Source organism: Paroedura picta, chromosome 1 (assembly GCF_049243985.1).
Source record: "Paroedura picta isolate Pp20150507F chromosome 1, Ppicta_v3.0, whole genome shotgun sequence".
NCBI classification, from domain to species: domain Eukaryota; kingdom Metazoa; phylum Chordata; class Lepidosauria; order Squamata; family Gekkonidae; genus Paroedura; species Paroedura picta.
The window spans coordinates 123,113,976-123,136,779 of record NC_135369.1 but is presented as its reverse complement, the minus strand read 5'-3'; the positions used below and the strand labels follow the sequence as shown (position 1 = coordinate 123,136,779).

The following is a 22,804-nucleotide window of genomic DNA, read 5'->3' as shown; positions in this document are numbered from 1 at the left end:
AAAAATGCTGGGTGAGTAACATTTGCGATCTGGGCCTACATTGAAAGGGTTCATTCAGAATCATGCCCCAACTCTTGACAGAAGACACCAGTGTTAGTTGGACTCGGTCAACAGTTCACTACCATATGCGAGGCGCACCAACTGTCTGTATACCGGCCGATCCAGAGGACCTCCGTCTTTGCTGGATTCAACTGCAGCTGCCTCAGCTTGAGCCACTCTACCATGGCATCTTACCAGACAATTGGGTGTTGTAAGTGCCTGGACTCTGTGGGGGACAAAGCTCCATTGAGGCTTTCTTTCTTTCTTTCTTTCTTTCTTTCTTTCTTTCTTTCTTTCTTTCTTTCTTTCTTTCTTTCTTTCTTTCTTTCTTTCTTTCTTTCTTTCTTTCTTTCTTTCTTTCGTGTCTCTGGATCAGATTGCCACCAGGTAAAATATGGTCATAAACTTCTGTTCTTGAAGGTTAAAGCCTGATCCATCCTGCTTGATTTTCTAACAACTTTTTCTTCTTGGGCTCTGAGTGCAGATCAGATCATATTTCCTCTGAATTCATCTGTTCCCTTTTCTTACATGTCTCTGTTAAATTTTGGCTAATTGGTTCCTTTTTAGTGGTTATTTTATTCATTCTTGGCAGTATCTCTTAGTATGGGAGACAGGAAACATCTCCAAACCATCAAGAAGTGATTAAATTCAATCTTCTGGTTCCATTCATGAAGTTGTATCCAAGCTTAGCTGGTTGTTTGAAAAAGAACAAAGTGAAATTACCTTGTTTTTCTTAGGGCAGTTTTCACATGGAAATGAAATTGTCCACATTGAAAGACTATGAGCACAATCCAGTGGGAACATTTTCTGGATAAACTGTAGTGTGTCTGGTGTGAGAACTAGCTTGGCATAGTGGTTAAGAGTAGCAGCCTCTAATCTGGAGAACCTGGTTTGATTCTGCACTCTTCCACATGCAACTAGCTGGGTGACTTTGGACCAGTCATAGTTCTCTCAGAGCTCTCTCAGCCTCACCTACCTGACAAGGTGTCTTTTGTGGGGAGAGGAAGGAGAGGTGATTATAAGCCATTCTGAGACTCCTTTGGATAATAAAATGCAGAGTATAAAAACCTTGTTCTTCTTAATATATAAGAGCACATTTGTACTGGCTCTCATGCATTTCAACCGGGTTTGAGTACCCTTCATTAAGACAAATGGTTTATCATATATACAGGCATATATTTCAGAGTAATGAGAAAAGCAAGCAAAAGTCAGACACACATACCAAAGAGACTGGCGTTGTGCTGCTTTTCATTATAATTCATGAATTAATTTCAGAATAGCTATACGACTATTGATATACTGCATACAGTTAGTTGATATTATTTAAACATACATTTTCATGTACTGTTGAACAGCCTTTAATGTCATTTAATATTAAATGAAATTCATAGATTTTGTCATGTAATAGGAGTTGCTCTTGAAAAACAATTTTTCCTGAGGCTTGACACTCCTATTTCGGCACTAAACATACAGCATCATCTATATGCTAATGTAATTTGCTAGTAACAATGCAGAAAGTGCCTTCTCCGTGTACTTCTCAGTCTTTGAAAATCTGAAGAAGAAATAGTTTTTTTGCTCTTCCAATGGAGAAGCTATCCCATTCCCAATTGCTGGTCCTATGACTGGCTTTATAGGAACTGATAAACTGAACTGAGCCTTTCCTTTGCTAGTCTTTCCATCATTGCGGAGCCCAATCAGCAACTGCTGAAATGCAAGTTATTACCACACTCAGAACAATCTAATCCCCAGGACATAACAGGGACATTGGCTTCTTAACTCATAACATATGCTAATCTGCATTCTTAACAATCCCACAAAAAGGCCAAGTGTCCTCTCTATTTTAATTTATCTCTTATTTTAAATATTGATTTGAGCAAGTAGATTGTAATGTAATTTAAGAAAGATATTGGTTTCTTAACTCACTACATATGCGAACCTGTATTGTTAACAATCCCTCAGAAGTGCCAAATGTTCTTTGTGTTTTAATTTATCTCTTATTTGGAAAAATTTATTTGAACAAGTAGATTGTAATGTAACTAATAGTATACTGCAGTGCAGTTTGGAATGGTATATTGATATGTTTCTCTGGTCTGCAAACAGAGGAGACAGCTAAATGCTCTCCTTCAGAGAAGATGATGCCCTAAGATGCTTCCATGCTTGTCAGGACAGGAAGGTGGCATGAGGGCAAGGTCTTACTTAATTGCTGTCAGCAATGGATTATATATTTATTCATTATTTTCTTATGTGGACATCTTTATTGTACCCAAAATGTTTCCCATGCAATTCAATCTCAAGTGAATACAAACAAATCCAAATTGCTGTTTTTTCCTATTTATCGCTGGAATTTGTTAACATTTTCATTATGCTGTATGTAAATTTACTCTTATACTTTGCCTGCAAGTATAAACTGACTACTTCCATTCCATGACATTGCATCTGAGAAAGTGTGAGTGCACAGAAAAACTCATACCTTGAATAAAACTTTGTTCATTTTAAAGGTGCCACTGGACTCTAAATTTGTTCTGCTGCTTCTCATAATAATTATTTATTTATTTATTTACTTGTTTGTTTTTTATTTATTTATTTATTTATTTTATACTTTGACTCGTATACCACCACTCATGGCAATAGCCTTTTCCCAGTGGTTTACAATATAAAAACAAGAAAATCACAAGAAAACCCCATAAATTCCCCAATAAAAACTGCAAAAACAATAAGTAATAAATGGCACCATAGAATTTACTAAATCTCTTAGTCCCAGCTCTGCCATTCCAGCCTTGGGATCAATACAGTGTCCCTAGATGGTGTTAACCCGGGGGTTGATCTCAACACATAATTAGGGCAGGCCCCACAGTTGATAACTCCAGCATTATATCTGGTTCTAGAGAACAGGATAGCACAAGCTAAGTTCCTTGAGCTATCTCTTCCCTGTTTTCTTGAAGGATAAGGAGTAGTGGAGGCTTGCTTCCTATCTTCCTAAAGATATTAGAGGCAAGGAGAAACCACTCTATTTATTAGTTTTTTTAGAGGAAAAAAGAGAGCTGCCTAACTAAACTGTGGCTCTTCTCTCCTCTTAGATTTCATCATAGAAATTAACTTGTGATCTAATTGCAGGCCACTGCTATTGCATATTTTAGTAATTAATCTGATGTTGGCTGAATATATTTCTTACAGTGTATGTCCTGCCAGATACAATGTTGTGTCTTTCAGGTGGAATGAGTTGGGAGGATGTGTGATTCCCACTGGCCGCTTGCAGGTATTGAATTGAACTTGATTCTACAACTGTTGTTTAATATGGCTCAGTCCTTGATCAAAAATATCTACAGGATAACTATCATTGTTCTTTAGAATTGGGTGAATGTCATCTGCCTGAACCATTCTTTAGTTATATATATATACTAATAGTGAAGTTGACCAATAGAAATAGCACTGTGAAACGCTTTCAGGCTTTGAGAAACCCAGAAGTAGCACGATAAGGCAAAATATGGTTGGGAAGCATAGCTGTGTACATGCCCACCCAGGACCCCCTCCCTTTCCCACCCCCTCCAGGCCCATCATTGGCCATTTTGGGAGGGAGTGGGTGGGTCAGCATGAACATATATGGTCATATCACCCTGCTTGGTGTAGTGGTTAGAAGCGAGGACTTCTAATCTGGCGAATCCAGTTTGATTCCCCGCTCCTCCTCCACATGCAGCCAGCTGGGTGACCTTGGACTCGCCACAGCACTGATAAAGCTGTTCTGACCAAGCAGTGATATCAGGACTCTCTCAGCCTCACCCACCTCACAGGGTGTCTATTGTAGGGAGAGGAAAAGGACGGGAATTGTAAGCCGCTTTGAGACTCCTTTGGGTAGAGAAAAGCGGTATATAAGAACCAACTCTTCTTCTTCTTCCTGTTTAATACATTTACAAATATATTAAAATTAATTAACTCCCACCCGCTTGGGAAACCCTTCCAGGGCTATCAAGAAACCCCAGGGTTTCACAAAACCCTGGTTGAGAAAACCTGTTGCAGCCTCCCAACCAACAAGGTTGTAATAATCTCCAGCTTTTAAGTTTTCAGAGGTCTTAGGAGCTGCCTACAGAATAGGAGAGGGCAGGAAAGATCTATAACTGCCCTGCAGTTGCTCTTCATTGGATTCAGCCCACTGTAAATATTTCTTGTACTTTCTTTAAAACATTTTATACCATCTTTCCATTCAGTTAGGGTCCACAAGCCTGCAAACATAAAAACGTAAAACATTTAACAATTTAAAATACAGTTATAAAATTCAATTGAAAACTTTATATTTTTCTCTCTCAGTCCTCCGGGGAGAATAGCATAACATTCATAGTTCTTTCCCACATTTTATCCTCACAACAACTCTGATAGATTGGATTGAGGAAGAGAGTGACTAGCCCAAGATCACCCAGTGAGCTCTGTGGCAGGGTAGGGACTTTGAAACCTGCTTTCCCCATTCACCCCATTTTTTTCTAAATATATGGATTTTTTCCTATTATTACCATTAATCTTTAAAAGTATTTTAAGATTACATCCAGGACTTGTGATATTATTTCAATAGTCCAAAAATCAAAAGTATGTACAAAAAATGTCTTGATGCAAATGTAAGAGGAAAATGACAAGTGAATCATGTTTGGAGCTTAAAGAATTATTATAATTACTGTTTATTATTTACTTCATTTATACCCCATCTTTCTTCCCAAGGGGGACCCCAAACCGTTTAGATCAACGGTCCGCAACCTTTTTCTTGTTGCGGCCTGCTGCCAAGGGGTGGGGGGAGAGGGTGACCCGGGGGCGCCGCGCATGCGTGGCAGGCCCATGAAAATGCACATGTGCGGCAGGCCCATGAGAACGCGCATGTGCAGCAGCCCCGTGCAAACATGCATGTGTGGAGCTGCCTTGCCTTTGCGCCCGCCGGCATGCCGGCAGTCACACTTCCCTCTCCCCGCCCCCCCCCCCCGCAGCGAGAAGCTCGCCAGGCCACGAGCTTCTTGCTGTGGGGGGCGGGGAGAGGGAGCCACAGCCCGCTGCCAAGGCTCTATGGGCCACGGTCCTGGGTTGATGACCCACGGTTTAGATGATTCACCTCACCTCTGTTTTTTTCATAACAACCAATCCTTTGAGGTAGGCTTGGCTGCATTTGTGTGGCCTGTCCAGGGTCACCTATCAAGCTTCCTTGGCAGAGCAGGAATTCAAATCTGACTTCCCAGTCTCTAGTCTAACACTAACCATTTATCCTTCAAATACGCAGTTGACTTTGGTACAAAATAACACAAATGAAAAATCCAGATGGATAGCCATGTTAGTCTGTAGAACCAGAAAAGAGCAAGAGTCCAGTAGCACCTCAGAGACAAACAAAATTTGTAGCAGGGTATGTGCTTTTGTGAGGTATGAGGTTTCATGAATCACTGTCCACGTCTTCTGAAAAAGTGAGTGGTGACTCACAAAAGCTCATACACTGCCACACATTTTGTTAGTTTTTAAGGTGCTGCTCTTTTCTTCTTCTAATGGAAAATGTTATTGATTTCTTTTTTTAATTAGTATGTCCTCATATGTATTAGAATAATTTCTTTTTTAGACTGGAGTTCTTCGAACCAATTGTGTTGATTGCTTGGATCGCACGAACACAGCCCAGTTTATGGTTGGGAAGTGTGCTTTGGCCTATCAGCTTTATTCCTTAGGGTTGATTGACAAGCCCAATTTGCAGTTTGACACAGATGCTGTTAGGTAAGACAGTTTACCATAATAATACATGCTGAATCATACTTTTCTAGCTTCTGTATTTCTGCTCATAAACTATGTATATTAAATTGAAATTAAGTCTTCAAACAGCTGTTGTGGGTTTTCCAGGCTGTGTGGCCATGATCTGATGTTTCACAGTAACAATTTTGCATGGAGAGATTCTCATCTTGCATGTCATACTTCTGAAGATGCCAGCCACAGTTTCTGTCAAAACTTCCATGGACTCTGCCCATGAAAGCCTTTGACAATTCATTAACTTCTCAAATATTATTTAAGAATCTGGATAGATAAATCTAGCTTTATTAATATGGGTTGACTTCCTGCACCTATATGAGATTAACTGTATTTCTACAGTTAATTTAAAACATATTCCTATCAGCCTATTACTGGATTGTCTTAACAACTGTGAGCTTGATATTCCTGCTGTTATTGTTTATACTAGTGAATATTATGAATAGTTGTTTAAAATGTGTGATTCTTATTAGTCCTCTAGGATATTTTAAATCAAAAGGCCAGAGGTAAATATTTTGAAGAAATAAACACGATGGGTTTTTAAAAATTAAGGTAAAGGTAAAGGTATCCCCTGTGCAAGCACCGAGTCATGTCTGACCTTGGGGTGACGCCCTCTAGCGTTTTCATGGCAGACTCAATACGGGGTGGTTTGCCAGTGCCTTCCCCAGTCATTACCGTTTACCCCCCAGCAAGCTGGGTACTCATTTTGCCAACCTCGGAAGGATGGAAGACTGAGTCAATCTTGAGCCGGCTGCTAGAATCGAACTCCCAGCCTCATGGTCAGAGATTCAGACAGCATGTTGCTGCCTTACCACTCTGCGCCACAAAACATCCATCATTCAATTTAACAAGTGAAGGGATGTAGTAATACAAGTCCAATTTAATTTTGAAATAATGTGGTGAGGGGGGGGTGGAGTTGTTCCACAGAATAAGAAAGGCAGGTGGAATGGTGCTTGGAGCAGAACTTCAAACCTTTAGTCTTTCTTCCCATCTGTCATTCCCCAGTTTAAATCTTTCTTTAGTGCATTACCTACCCTGTTTCAAAGCAGATTGATGGGTCTAGAGAGTAGAGTCTACCATATCGTGTTCCTCATTCCTTCCTTCTCCCAAAGCTGAGTTTTCAGATGGGTGGACATTTGATTATTTCTGAAAAGCAAAGTTTAGACTTTGGGTTAGTGGCTGCCAATAAAACCAGTATTTGGAACAAGATGCAGGTGTTGCCCCTTCTCAGCTGTATCTCAGACAGCAGTTACTAAAATTCAAAGAGAGCAGACTTTTACCAAGGAGAAGTTGCTGTGTGGAGGAAAAGGGGCAAAGATGAGGACAGATGAGCATATAAAGGTAGAGAGGTAGTTGGGTAGTAGAAGGAAAAGAAGAAAGGGAAAGGGGAAATAGTGGAGATAGGAGATACAGGGGAAATGAGAGGCTTTTCTGCAAGGACTTACAGGTTTCTAGCTTGTAAATGTCTTTTTTTTTTTTATGATAATTTTATTGTTTATTATTATATAAAGCATTTACAGAGAAGTTGTAAAGAAAAAGCGACCAGTTGATATGGTTTGCCATCTCTTTTAACATAGATATTTAGTTCTCATCACATATTATTCCTAGTCTAAAAGTTTTTACCATTTTTCTTAGCCAAGTGATTGTTAATACATATGAGATCTGTTATAGGAATACATTCTGTTATTATCTTAAATGATATTAGGTCAGTCTCCTTCACTACTGTTGTCTTGTTAATGCCTATAAAATATGGTTTGTCATCCTCTTTTGGCATACATATTAACATACATATTCAATTCCCATTGCATATTAATCCTGATCTAGGAGTTATTACCATCTTTCTTAACAAAGTAGTTGTTGATACATAGGAAGGTATAATCTATTATAAGGATATATTCTATTATTGTCTTAAGTGATATAAAGTCAGTTCCCTTCATATATTAGACCTGTCCTAAAGGTTGCTACTGCTTTTTTTTTTTTTTCTCACAAGAAGCCAGGAGAGTACTCCATTGTTCAGCTCATCTTTCAGGTGGTCGCAGAAAATGAAATTGTATTTTTTTCCATAGTAGAGTGTTTCTGATTGTCCTTCTGTCAGGGCCAGAGAAATCTCTTGCTTGATTCTTGCTTGTAATCGCCTTTGAGGGGGCTCTGAATCCTTTGTCAATCTGGATCTCTTCCTCTGGTCGCACAGAAATATCTCCTGATAGCTTCCTAGTTGCTGTCGCTTTTGAATAGACTCTTTTTATTTTGCTGATCCAAGTCATTTCCTGCTCTGAATAGACTTCCAGGTTTTTGGTACTTTCCTTCCATGAATCTGTTTTCCCAGGTTCTTTAAAGATACTTTGGGTTTTTACATCTCTGGCACTCTCTCCCTCCAGTTGGTTAACTTCCAGACATTGAAGTTTCACTTGATTTACTGTTAGCTGAGCTGCGTCATCAGCTGGTCTCTCCGGATCTTGGGCTCCATCCAAAAGCTCCCCCTTAGTCCCACGAATTTCCTTTTCCAGCTTATTGACTGCTTTCAGTATCTCTGAGTTTCCTTTGCATAACAGATAGAGAAGCTGTGCCTTTGTTAATTCTCCAGTTGTTAATTCTTCCATAGTTCTAGGCAGACACAAACTATAAACAGAAAGTCTCGTGAGGTCTCGCGGGAGCACGAGCGATCCCAAATTATCAGTTTGTCGATCTCCGTATCAAGTCAAATTCTCCCACTGAACGTTCACCCATAAATCTTCAAAGCACTCTCTTTGTTTGGTTAATGGGTGTAATTAGCTGGGAGTCTCTCACTCGGGGAAAGAAGGAATTCGCTTGTAAATTGGTTGAGGGGGGGGAGGGAAGAGCTTGTGAGAGGAGAGAGAGAAAAGCCAGAAAGCTTTCAATTCTTACTGTTGTAGGTTCCAGCTTCTGTCAGCTTCTGCTCCTATCGATCTGGTAAATGATGGTCTGGGAAGAATGTGAGGTCGGCTGGTCGTTTCAAGCTTGTAAAGTTGTTTGCGACAAAGACGCCATCTTGACCTTGAGCTCAAGCCGCTATTAATCCAGGGAGGTCTTGCTTCTCCCTACGGATCTGTAGGACCCTCAGGTCACCGTTCCCGGTTCCTGGGGCGACCGGTGAGCAGATTTGCGTATCTGTTCAGGTCTGCCAGGTGCATAAGCCCCTGACCCTCGGCATGGCTTAAGAGCTGAACTGAAGTCCAGCTTTCTTATGGCGCCATCTTGAGGTCTCTCTAGCTTGTAAATTTCTGAAATAAACAAGTAATAAATTCTTAGCCATTTTCGTCTCCCTGCTTTAGACTTTTTGAAGAGCTATATGAAGATCATGGTGATACACTTTCTCTCCAGTACGGTGGTTCTCAACTAGTTCATCGAGTAAAAACCTACAGAAAGATAGCACCTTGGACCCAGCATTCTAAAGATATTATGCAAACTCTTTCAAGATATTACAGCAATGCTTTTTCGGGTAAGTGAAATTTTCTGTCCAAGGTAAAAATCTCTGCCTAAATATCCATCTTGTTCTGTATTAGTAATTATCAACAGCAGTCAGTATTTGCAAAGTGACTATTGCTTTTTAAAATAGTCTCAACAATTAGCAACATGGTGTCTTTGAATTTTTGTGTTAATACTAAAACTGGGTCACTTAAACATGACTGACACTTTGGAAGGTTTCAAATGGGTAGCCGTGTTGGTCTGAAGTAGCACAATAAAATCAGAGTCCAGTAACACCTTTAAGACCAACAAAGATTTATTCACGGTGTGAACTTTCAAGTGCAAGCACTCTTCCTCAGACTAAGAACTCCCTACATGACACTGGGAATATATAGCAAAAATTAATTCTGTTACATTAGTAAACTGTGTCACACATCCAAATATAGCTATATGATCTTAGCCAAAACAGCCAGTCAGTCCCCTGGAATTCAGTATAGTTTACAAAAACACAAAAAGAAACCAAATTTCAGTTGCAGTAAACTTAAAACTAAGTGGTATAAATTACAGGTCAAAGCTCAAGGGTAGAACAACAAAATTACAGTAAAACTTGGAAATGTGATGAATCTTCCTTCAAGGTCAGAATGTTACTTTTAAACCAAGTAGTAAGTATCTTGTTCTCCTTTAGGCTGATAATAGCAAATATTAATTGGAACAAAGGAAATACACAAAACTTTCTGCTTTGCCAGATTTGTTGGCTCTCAAAATTGAGATTGGGCCCAGAAAAAGGGCAGTAGCCCCCTCAGCTGACTGACTGCAAATGGCATTGTTCATTTTTTTAAAACTGTGCCTCCCCCTTCCTACTGCATCACAAAGTTGTGCCTGAGAACATTATAAAAACACTGTGACTGTTTCTGCACAATATAATTCAGATTTGCATTTTCATGGGTCGGCATTTTTGTGCTGTTCCACACTAAAATTTGCTTGTTCAGGCACAGTCCTGAATTGCCCCCTCATTTGCCCCGCAATAAAGGAATCCCAGGAATTGAATTTCATTTTTCAAGTGGGGTCTAATGGGGTCTAATTCGGGATTACCCAGTGTGGAAATGCATGCTATTGGGTTTTCCCCTGTGCCTGCCATTTTGAGCCATTTGGAAACACCCCTTTTTTCATCACCAATCTCCCTCCATTCTGAATAATCTGCCTTAAAAAAAAGGAGTGCGTGCATTACAACATTGTTTCTAAGTTTTTTAAAAAGCAGTCTTGTACACTCTTTACAACATTATATACTATTATAATGTTATAATGCTATAGCTCAGGGTTTTAAAAAATTACATTCAGGACACTTTGGGGGGAGGGGGAGGCAATCAAGGGCACAGAACAGTAAGATTAAGGGGTGTTTTTGCAAAAAGCACATTTTTGAAAGAGGAAGGGAGCAAAGCATGACAAGAGGCTGCCTTCATCAGACTCAGTGCGGAAAGCATGTCACGCATTTTAGCCTGGGAAATAAGGCGAGAAAAGCCCAAATGTGAAAATGCTAGTCAATGCTCAGAGGGAGTCAACGCTCAGAGGGAAATCCAGATGGAGGTTAAAACAAGGTATGTCTACTAATGCAGAAACAGTATATGAGATTTGTGTGGGGGGGGAGTAGGGGTGTGCATTTTAAAAAATTGCAATAATTTCAGATCAGGATTTTGAGTAAGACACTTTTTGTTATCCTGATTTTTCAGAAGTGTTGCTACTGGTTCAGAAGGGAAAGAGGAGAAGCCACCCCTTGACTTACCATGCTGTTGTTGTCACTGCTGGAGGCTTCTCCCTGCCATCTACAACAAAGTCAGCAAAGCTCACCCCATAGTTAAAATACAGCAGGTGCACTGGCAGCTCCTGGATGTCCTTCAAACTTGACTGCCACAATGGTCATTTCTTCACCCTGCCACCGGGGGGCTTTTTGAAAATCAGTAATGTGTTGTTATAATGCTAACCTTGATGGCCCATGCTAAGTAGAAAGACCACTATTTAAAACTCGCAGTTATAAATAATAACTAAATTAGTCAAATGCAGTCCTAAATATAACAGACTTCAATTGCCTCCTGAAGACTGCAAGTGAGGGAGCCAGGTGAATCTCCTTCGAGAGATTGTTTCATAATTGTGTGGCTGCCACCAAAAAGGACCTGGGTGATTGTTGGGACTTTCAGGAGGGCCTCTCTCAGTGATCTTAATTCCTGGGCAGAAGTGCTTGGAAGATAACAGCATTTCAGATATGCTGGCCCCAAGCCTTGTTATCCATTCTAGAAGGTCCAACCAAAATCCTCGCAATGAAAATATGATTTGTTTTTAAGACTTATATGTATTGTTTTTTCCAATAAAAAGACAGGGCTTTGTAATTCCTTTTCAAACAGGCAGCAATCAGTCACTGAACGTGTGATATTTCTGATGGACATGAAAATCATAGATTTCTTTCGCTTAATGATGTGTGGTCAGCTCTGGGTTGGGAAATACCCGGAGATTTTGTGGGTGGATCCAGGAGTAGATGGGATTTGAGGTGGGGAAGAGTCTTAGTGAAGTGTAATGCTATGGAGTCCACCCTCCAAAGCAACCATTAGGGGAACTGATCTCTGTCACCTTATAATTCCAGGGGATCCCCAGGCCCGACCTGGGGACTGACATCCCTATGTCTAGTACATTGGAAAAGCCATTCTAAAAGTTATATTTCTGAATTATATTGACTGCACTCTTCAATGTGGATGTTGCCACATCCGTTGTTAGAGATTTCTGGAATCTACAACCACTTAGTAGTCAAGAGACAGGGCTGCACTGTCAACTTCTCTTTAACTGATACAGGAAGATAATCTGATTACCCCGTCCACTTAATCATAGAGCACCATGACTCCAGTCATATTAAATCTGATGTTTCAGGGTTGTTGCTTTTTTAATAGAGTGAGGGAACTGAAGTGTTTAGGCTAATTCAATTACTTAACCTCATAAACTAATCGTCATATGGCTTTCCCCAAACGACATGCAAAAAATGTGCAATAATACACGTACATACAATGTCCATTAAAAAAAAAACCTATTCAATATTTCCCTAATTGTAGCATCAGTGACTGAACTGACAAGGGAGAAACAGCTAATGCTTTTATAATTAATTTAACTTGCACTAGTTTAGTTTTTTTTAATGGTCAATAAAGTATTTGTAGTAGGAGAGGAATATACAGTCTACCTAATTTAAATTAGGAATCATTGTAGAGACTATAAGAGAAAAGTTGTAGAGAGAAAGATGGAATACTGACATAAAGACTTATTCTTCCATTTAAGAAATATTACCTTTTGAGTAACAGTTCAGTAGACAATTTAGAAATTCACAATGCAATCCTATGCCCTGTCTCTGAACAGTTTAGGATAGCAATCAGTAGCTAGGGACTCTTCACATTATGTCACTGTATTGTTGCCCTCCTAAGCTGTTTCAAATAGCCTTCAGATTGTATCCATAATTGCAATTGTTACAAATTAGCTGTTTAGGAACCTAGCTTGCTGGGGGGTAAACGGTAATGACTGGGGAAGGCACTGGCAAACTACCCCGTATTGAGTCTGCCATGAAAATGCTAGTGAGCATCACCCCAAGGGTCAGACATGACCCGGTGCTTGCACAGGGGATACCTTTACCTTTACAGAGTAGGGACATTGATGGATGGATGGATAAATGGATGGATGGATGGATAAATGGATAAATGGATAAATGGATGGATGGATATGACTGTGGAAATTTCATGAAAGAAAACCACAACATAAAATTTTGATTTGAGGTACAAATTAGGAAATATGAGTGGGAATTTCATTTAAGAAGCAGTTGGGATTAAAATGAGCCAAAATTGAAAGAGATGGGCAAACATAAAATCTTTTAAAGCAGCAGTTGGTTGTGTCATGTCTGAGAAATAAATCACAGCCACTGAAAATATCATAATGTCACTTCTTTCCCTTTTATTTAAGTAGCAAAATTTGTTGGAATATGCAAGATCTGTAATGCACGTGATTGAACAGAATTTGAGGATTGTCCTTCAGAGATCATTGGAGAAGATATGTAGTTAGTATGTTTAGATTAGGAATTTCCGGTCATTTTTTAAAATAATCTCCTCCGTTTTGGCTCAGTTGGAGACTTCCTACTCCTTTGAGCACACTTCCTCCCTGCTTGCCTCCTGAACAGACTGAATAAAACAACAGTAGACTGCAAAGTCTCTCTCTCACACACACACACACACACACACACACACACAAGTATGTTTTTCTTCGCAATATAACTGTTTTATTCTTTTAAGCAGTGTGGTTCTCCTTTCCTCTTTGCAAATTTAAATTTGGTAGCAAAATTTACTTTGTATCCTGTAGTTATTGTATTCTGTGTCTTTCATATTCTAGATGCTGACAGGCAAGATTCAATTAATTTGTTTCTGGGGGTGTTTCTTCCTGAAGAAGGGAAACCTCACCTCTGGGAGCTACCTACTGATTTTTATTTGCATCAGAAGGATACAATTAATCTTGTCCCAGCAAGGCGAAGGTACTTAACAGTTCTGCAACTGTTAACTTTTTAAATGTATGAATACTGTAAAAGATCAGAGACTTTATTCAGGATCAAGCTTAGTGTGCCCCAGTAATATTTTATCATTTGTGTCTGTATGCTGTCAAACTCCTTTTCAGAGCTTAGGGTTTCATACACAATAGAAATCTAGGGGGAGAGGGCTAGAAGAGTGGCACTGTTTGATCTCTCCTCCCTTTAAAAAACTGGGCTATATGTGTACTAGAGCTCACTTACTTTCATTAAGCTGTTTTCAAACTGTCCTTCTTGCCTAAGAAAGATGCATTCCTACCCCTTCTCTTCTGTTACCTTGGAAACCTGTGGAAGGAAGAAAAAACAGGCCTGGCATCCTCAAAATACCATCCCCAAACACTCCTGGGAATATTTGGGACCTGGATACTGATACTACCAAGAATCCCAAATATTCTCCCAATATACTGACAATATTTGAAAAATACTAATGTAATATCTTGTAGTCATTTTCCTAGTATATAAAACAGTAGACACAGGGAATATAATCCAGATCCTTATTTACATCAGAGCCGATCCATTGCTAACTTTGACAGACAGGGCTTTGAGAGCAGGTGAACTACGATAGGAATTCCAATTCATGAGCTGATCCCATATCGTGGATCTTGGTCGGTATTCTGAAGCAGTTTTGTTCCATTTATATTTCCTTTTTCCCTTTGGTTATTGCTATTGCTCTATATATAACTATATACTTGAAATACAGCGGGCGCTAGGAGGCTCTCCTCGCCCCCACCCAGGCCAGCTTGCCCGTTTTGCAGCCAGGAAAAGAGCTCTTTCCCCGGCCGTGAAGCAGTCTGCCCCCCTCCCAACCCAGCCTGCCTGTTTCGCGGGCGGAAAAAAAGCTGGGCTGCCGCGTCAGCGACGTGCCGGCCCAGCTCTTTACCCGGCTGCGAAGCAGACAGCCCCCCTCCCCACCCAGCCTCTCCCCAGCCAGCTTGTCTGTTTCGCGGCCGGGTAAAGAGCTGGGCCGGTGCAGTGGCGACGCAGCGGCCCAGCTCTTTCCCCGGCTGCGAAGCAGATTGCTCCCTTCCCAACCCAGCCTCTCCCCGTCCCCTTCCAGCCCAGCTTTCTGGGCCAGCTCCTGGGCCACCAGCGAAGGCCTCCCCCCCTAAGCCAGCTTCATGGGACAGTGTGCCTACCTCACCTCTTGGTGGCTAACACAGGAATTGCTGCCGTGGGGCGAAGGTGGGGCACGTGGGGGGTTGGGAGGCGCTTCGTGCCTCTCAACTTGTCTGTCTTGAGGCAAAGGGCCAATCGCACAGCTGCTGATTGGCGCCTTGGGACTGGACTGACAAGTGGATGGAAGGGGCCAATGGGCACCCTTCGCCATCCCGGACAGGGCCCACCTTAAGGGCCCTTACTGTTTTATTTATACCGCTCCTGCTGAGAGGTTACAGATAGTTGTTTCATGGATCAGGCCTGATTGAGATACAGGTGTACATTCAAGAAGGCCAATTAATCTTTTAGCTCTCTTACATAGATATCTTCAAATATATAAAAGCTACGTTAGTTCATTGTTGCTACTTTTTATCATAACAGAATATTTACAATAGTTATATGTATGAAAAATTTATACTCCAGTATACTCCATCTTTGAACTATATCTTCACTTCTTGCTCTTGCCATTCTCAAATGTTTCTTGGACTTGCCCTCAGACATACTCCATCTGTTGATAATAATCTATTTCTAATCTCTGAAAGGCTATATTAGTCTGTTATTCCTTTGTACCTTTTTTCTCTTCATTATCACTGTACAGTTCTGGGACTTTGAACTCATTGTTTGGCATGTCTCAATGTATAGTTGAGAGACCAGGCCAGCTCTGCTTAATGTTAACAACTATACCCCTGTATTTATCACTACATCCATAACATGCTGCATTCATGTGTAACTAAAAGATTAGGGAAAGCAAATAATAAGATTGGTAATTAAAAACATTTGCTTGTCTTTATTTCACACCTAAAGCTACACTTACTGGTGGACTCCAGGTGTATTGAAACACTTGCCACTACCATTTGATGAAGGTAAGTGCTTTTTGCTATATATTTTTTTCAATTTACATTTCCAACTTCAAATAATTGACGTAATTACGTAAATTTTAAATAATAAAATAACATACCTATGAGCATGTGTATGGTGAATAAAACCAATATTTTAATGAAAATATTGATAATCTGTATGATATTCTCAAACATGAATGGGATAGTTTTTGTCAAAAAAATTAGCTAGAGTCTTGTGGAAAACAGTTAAATAATCCATATAGCCATTATTTTGTAGAATATTAGTTGCTGTACTTTTATAAAACATGCATGGTATTTAGTATATATGTAATAACTCTCATCTGTGGAAATAGTAAAGGAAACTCCTAGAAGTTACAGCAGTTATGAGATCATTTGAACTATAATACATGTGATGGATGCTCATTTCAAAGATAGGAGAAATTCTGAAAATGTAGGTATTGAAAAGGTCATACTCTAAAACCTAAGGAGGCACATTCCTTTCTAAGTATGTATGGTGATTAAAGCTTAATATTATAGACAATGTGCCCATGTCCATCCCTCATGCCTTAATGCAAGTGATCCCAGCAGTTTTAGCTTAAAGTGTTGATTCTTTTGTTCAGGTAATACTGATGCACTTTCTCCTGAACACATCTGTTCAGAAAAACTGACAATTGTGCTTGATGCTTGATGCTTGAGTATAGTAGGGCCCACATACTGCCTTTTTATTGGATAAAAATAAAAATTTATTTCCAATATTATATTTGTGCCATCCCTGGTTGAGCAGATTCTGCCACCATCCCTTAGGCAGAGGTGGCCAAACTGTGGCTCTCCAGATGTCAATGGACTACAATAACCATGAGCCCTTGTGAGCATGGGTGTAACTATGCATAATGCTTTTCTGATATGTCTTCAGGTTAGGTCACATGTGTGTTCTGGAGCCCAATCTTTCCCATGTACTCAGGAACACAATTTGTAACAGATTGATGGGAAAGGAGGCTTAGACTTCTCCAGTTAGCCATTTACGTGAACTGTTTTTTTTCCAGAAAGCCAATTTTTTTTTTGGGGTGGGGGGGAGGCAGGAATATGTGTGCTGCCCCAAACAGAGCAGCTAGTGGATCTCCTTATGTCACACTGGTGGTTCACAAAAGTGCTGTGTATTATTTTCTACCTGCCTCCTTTCTGTTTCTTAATTATCTGCAAATATTTTTTGAAGGTAAACTTATTTCAACGGACTCATGCATCTTAATTGCATATTTTTATGATATATAGGTACAGTAAAAGCTCTGTAATCCAGCAATGGAATATCTGGAAAATCTGATTAACTGGCATTGCGGAGGGAACATGCTTCTTCCCCCAACCTGCAGCCACCATATCCCCTTTCTTTAGGACTGCAAACACCCCAGTCCTGCCTCTAGCTAGCCAGCTGGATGCCTCTAGCTGTTACTAGTCTTTTGACAACCTGAACTATTATCCTCAAGTGTCTCCTTCCTGCCTCCCAAGCACCACCAGATAGCTTCTGACAGTCAGCACTGCTATCTGCCATTATCTTTAGGAGCCTAGTTCCCCCTCAGGATGCCTCAAGTTGCTAAGAGGGCCAGAGGGTTTTCAAACAGTTGTCTGGGGGAGAGGGGTCTGCCAGGTGTAGGGGCTGTTAGGATGGCATTTTTAAGGGGGGTTTGTTGTATACAGGTGGCACGGCAAAGCAATAAATCTGAATATCTGTAACATTTGATTAACCTGGGACCCCCATTCCTGATACATGCCAGATAATAACGTTTTTACTTCTTTGTCTAAAGAATCTCTTACTAGGTTTTGTCTTTGTAGTAATATGTGCTGAAAACAGAAGGAAGCTAACGGTGAAAAAATTTCATAAATTTGATGAAGAAATTGATATTCATAATGAATTTTTTCGACCTTATGAACTCAGCAGTTTTGATGACACCTTTTGCTTGGCAATGACAAATTCCATACGGTATTTCTGCTTTTTGAATCATATTGTTGCATTGACATTTATTTCAGAAATAAAATTTTATTGAAATATCAAGAGTTTTCTTGAGTGACAAAAATTCCAACTATAGCCTTAAAATGTCATCTCTTAAGGAGGAAATGTGTTCTAAGAATTTGCTGTCACTTCCAAGTACTGTTTTTCCCTCCAGTGTGCTGTTTTCTAAAGAGCATGCTAGTGGTATGCTTTTAGTTAAGTTGTTCAGGGGCAATGAGATGTGCACAATTTCCTATACGGTGGGTCTCAGAGCAATTCAGGAACATATAATCCGGCTTTTTGAAGCAATTGCTACATCCAAAATGTATGTGAAGGGTCACTCATTCATCTTACTTGGCTGTAAGGCTGTGAGTCTGACATTTTTGATTCATTTGAAAGCCAATAGGTGAAGTAGCGAGCATGCTAGAGTTCAAATCCCTGCTAAACCACAGAGACTGACTCTGAGATAGAAAATCACTGTCCTGGCTTAATTTACCGTACAGGAATATTGTGCGGATAAAAAGGGTGAAGGAACCCTGCATATGGCCCCTCTCCAGGCTTCCGGGAAGGAGGGAATGAAAATGTAATTAATGCCAAGAAAGAAAAGTAAATGTAAAAAAATTACTTTTGTGATGACGAACCCAGGCAATATACAATTGGAGCTTTTCATCAGAGATGAGTCCAGTATGACAATTCTAAACATCAATGTGGTACTGGTAGGGAGTCCTTTTGCCAGGTATATTTAATATCATTTTAATGTATAAAAAATCTAAATAAATAAAATCTTAACTCTCAGAACAGATTTAAATCTATAACCAAGAGCTGCAAAGATGCTTTTATTAACTTCTATGAAGATTTCACTTTGTATTTTGCATGTGTGTGCGGGGGTGAATTGCATCGGAAATAATGATTTGATTTAGCTTGATAAGAAAATACTAAACTATTTCTGCTTATAGTGTTTTGTATATTGGTTCTTCCCCTGTTCCCTTTTTCTTCAGAGATTTTATGCCCAAGAATGTTGGCATTGATCCTAGCCCATTTACTGTACGTAAGCCTGATGAAACTGGAAAATCTGTGTCGGGGTAAGAAAATCAATAATTTCACGCACTGACAGCCTTATTTAATTATGAATGATGAGCCACCTGTTGTACTAGGAAATCTGCAGTGCATCATTCTAAAAAAAAAAGGGGGGGGCACAAAACAATATGTGCAATTTTGAGTTCTGTAGAGCTCTCTGTCAGGCTAAATGTTAGGGCCTCTTGTCTGCATTCTGTGTAAAATGCCAGCTGGTCTGAATAGGATACAGTGCTGGATGGGTATGGTATCACTTTGCACTTTTGGCCTGGAAAGAATGGGGAATGCCAGCCTGCAGTAAAAAGAAATTGAAAACCAATAATTTTTTTTAAGTAGATAATATTAGTATTACGCAGTTTTGCTGTCAAAACCATGCCCAATTTTGCCATTTGTTCTTTTATTGCTTTGCTCTGTTCTCTGTCCATGTCATTGAGTGCTTTGGATGTCTTAGGTGTGAATTTTTGCAGTAGTGGGTTAACTGGTGGGGGAATATCCTGTCTTGTCCAGTGCTAAGGCACCGCTATCTCTTGCCACAGCCTAGAAGGGTGGTTGTATCTCTCTGGCTAATGGAAGGATGACATTTTGGAAACTTCACAACTAAATATACTGATGGAGGGAGCTGGGGGGACTTGAATGTTAAAGCAGGGCAATTGACAAAGAAAGTTAGTCACATAGCAAAGCTTCTAAATAGCAAGCATTGTTCTGACCAGTAAAGAAACTTACTTGCAAATGGAGTTTTCTTACTGAAAGCAATCTGCTAAAACCTCACATTTGCCCATGGTAGCTTACATCAACTTAACAAATCCAAATCCTTTATTGGTGTATAAAACTATATCATGGTTAAAATTAGAATAAGTAGAAAAAAACAAAGTAAATACAAAGAACCCAAAAGGAATAAAAGTTTACAGCAGATTGCCCTTAACAGCAATCTTGACACAATTTGATTGCACCTTGCAAAAATTTGAACATTGACTTACCTATCAGTTTACCTAAAACTAGCCGTCAAGCCCATTGCATGCAGGAATGCAATGGGCGCTAGCGGCATGCACAGTCAGAGTGGGCAGTCAGCGGCCGACATACCTGAGGCACTGGTGATGCGGCGGTTGAGCGGGGCACAGTGCTGGCAGGCGTGAAACGTCACTGGAGGTGGTCGGGCCACCGTGCGCCATTGGAGGTGGCAGGCTCACTGATGGGTGGGGTGACGTATGGCTGGCAGTGGAGCCAGAATGACTGCTGATGGGTGGGTTGAGCAGCGGTGAACGCACAAAGCCATGGAAGCACCCTCACCGTCCAGGAAGCATCTGGCGGTGAGGCTGGCTGAGCGCCTCACTGCCAGCTTCTGGAGGCGGGCGCTCCAGGGGCCGGCCCAATCCAGGTGCACCTGGCTTTGCCAGGCTTGCCTGGATTGGCCCATGCAGGCGGAAGCACAGGCCCAACACCCAGAGGTGACCCAGACAGCGCTCCACCCTGGCTGGCTTTTCCAAAATCTTAGAGCCAGCAAATGGTTAGGATTAGTCTCCAGTTTTTCTTCCCTGAATAAAAGCTGGACAAATTCAGCTTTTGTGTGTGTGTGTGTGTGTGGGGGGGGGGGGGGTTGTCAGCTATACCAGTAGCCCATCAGATTAAAATATCTGTACTCCTAATACCCCCCACAGAGCACTCTGGTTTGCGGGAATAAATTTGCTGAAGGTCCTGGGGCCTCAGGAGGAAAGCCTGGCCTTGGCCAGGGCCTTTTTGGTCCTGGCCCCTACCTGGTGGAATAAACTACCAGACGAGCTGCATGCCCTGTTGGGATTCTCTGAGTTCCATAGAGCTTGCAAAACGGAGGTCTTCCACCAGGCATTCGGTTGAGGCCAGGTAAGGCTCCCAGGGTATGTGATAGGGTTTCTCCCCTAGCCCCCCCCCTCCTTCTTGCATGGTACTAGACTGTGCTGGGGGCTTATACCATACCATTCTGATTACCAGCCATTTTCAACCATCCACACCACGTTTGGTGCTCTGAGGCATAGGAGGGGATTTATATTTTTCAGTCAGCTGGATATTGCCATCGTTTCATGGCTGTGATGTGTTTTTAAGGGTTTTTTGCAATATGTTTTATTGGTTATTATGTCACTCTTCTTTTTTTGTAAACCGCTGTGAGCCAGTTCTCTGGGAGCATGCAGTATAGAAATCCAAACAATGAATGAATGAACGAACGAACGAACGAACGAACGAATGAACGAACGAATGAATGAATGCCACCCAAATACTGGAAATACATTTTTCAGATTTTTTTTCCAGCTTGGTTTAGCTGAAAGCAAATCCCTACTGTATTAAATTTTCTACAACCAGAATTGCTAGAATACCTCATACTAAGGCAGCCTTTTTCAGCCTTTTTACCATGGAGGTACACCTGAACAATTTTTCCACCTTCAAGGCATACCAGAAGTGGTGTCAGCTGGCCACCCTCCCTGCCATGCCCCCCCTGAAGTGACATATCGCCCAGAAGTGATATCACCCAGATGGAACCATTGCTTCATTAATCAGTTTTTTGCTAGATATGAATCAAAATGGAATAGGTTGGGATCACCAGTCCATGTGAAGCTTACAGCTGGACTAGTTACAGGAGGTCTCTCTCCCCTCATCCAAGGCCCAGAGCTTGCCAGGAGTCTTCTGCAGCCTATTCCTTGGCTCCCTCCCACCCAAGGCCAGGAGCCTTGGCACACCAATTGTGAATTCTGCACTAGAGAGAGAGAACTGCAAGTTATTGAAATCTTTCCTAACAGTTTATGTATTTTAATTTTTGCCAACTATGAAGAAAATAGAAACACAAATGTTGTAGTAAACAAGTTCCAATAAGACTATCAGTGTATTTGGATACTGAACAATAATTGGTGACATTGAACCCTTAAATAGCATATTATCATACATGCCCTTTATAGCAAAAGTGTGGACAATTTAGTCATTTTTAAACAATAAACACATTTTTAAAATATGGGTATTATATATAGTTCAAGGGCAGCCTCTACATCCACAAATTTATGTGGGACATACGTAATAATATGTTTCCTAAAAGTTTTTTCAGTGCTCCACAAACTGTTACCTGAGATCCTTTAACTGCCAGGACTGAATCTGGCATCTTCTCTAGGTAAAGCATATATTGTACCACTAAGCCACGGCCCCTCACCAGAAAAGCAAATGCTTGGCTGGAGTCTAGAACCTTGGACCTTCATGATCCATGCTTCATTCTGAATCTCTTAATCATGGTCAAAGGTTTGCTAGGGCTCTTCTAAGCAAAGTCCCCCTAAATTCACTGAAATTCAGATTAGAAGAATGGAACTGTGGGATAGTTAAATCTTGTATTGTCTCCAAGAGATAGTAAAATGGGTAGGAAAAGTCAAGGTGTTAGGCCAAAGAGCAGCAGAAAAGAGAATTCTTCCACCAGTGTCCCTTAAAGCAACCTAGTGACATTTAAGAACTTTTCTTTGATCTTTTTTGGCATAATAAAACTATGAATTTTCTTTAGGAACAAGAGCAACAGAGAAGAAACAGTGCTGCAGCGTAAAACAGCTGCTAGTGCTCCTCCACCTCCTAGTGAAGAAGCAGTGTCAAGCAGCTCTGAGGATGATTCTGGGACTGATAAAGAAGATGAAGGAGCCGTGTCACAACGATCAACACCAGTGAAGATGACAGATGCAGGAGAGAATGCCAAAATAACAGAGGTAAGAAGCTGTGCTAATATGCTAACAGCCATCATAAGCATTTAACAGCTTGCTAGTTCCAGGCTGATACTGCGTATGCATTTAAGGCATACTGAAATGTTCTTGGATGTATTATGTACTTAAGCAATTTCATTTAGTCAGCATTAGGAGAAGGAATAACTTACTTTCAGTAAAAATATAATGTTATTTTGAAGGCATAAAACCTAGAATGGGATTTCAGAAGCAGATGTAGTACTTA

The 22,804-nt window shown here is 40.6% G+C and overlaps 1 protein-coding gene across 5 annotated transcripts in view; it reads left to right on the top strand.

Annotated features, from left to right (window-relative positions):
• Positions 1 to 22,804, top strand: part of FIG4 (FIG4 phosphoinositide 5-phosphatase) — a 96,580-nt gene that overhangs the window by 51,370 nt on the left and 22,406 nt on the right. For all 5 annotated transcript variants that reach the window (XR_013225212.1, XM_077302416.1, XM_077302397.1 and 2 more), the window contains 8 exons: positions 3,250 to 3,295; positions 5,618 to 5,766; positions 9,087 to 9,253; positions 13,627 to 13,765; positions 15,776 to 15,834; positions 17,635 to 17,782; positions 18,790 to 18,873; positions 22,371 to 22,566. Coding sequence is in view for 4 of the 5 variants with exons in the window: in XM_077302416.1 (XP_077158531.1) it covers positions 3,250 to 3,295; positions 5,618 to 5,766; positions 9,087 to 9,253; positions 13,627 to 13,765; positions 15,776 to 15,834; positions 17,635 to 17,782; positions 18,790 to 18,873; positions 22,371 to 22,566 (988 nt within the window). In the remaining variant the exon portion in view is untranslated. The remainder of the gene's footprint in view (positions 1 to 3,249; positions 3,296 to 5,617; positions 5,767 to 9,086; positions 9,254 to 13,626; positions 13,766 to 15,775; positions 15,835 to 17,634; positions 17,783 to 18,789; positions 18,874 to 22,370; positions 22,567 to 22,804) is intronic.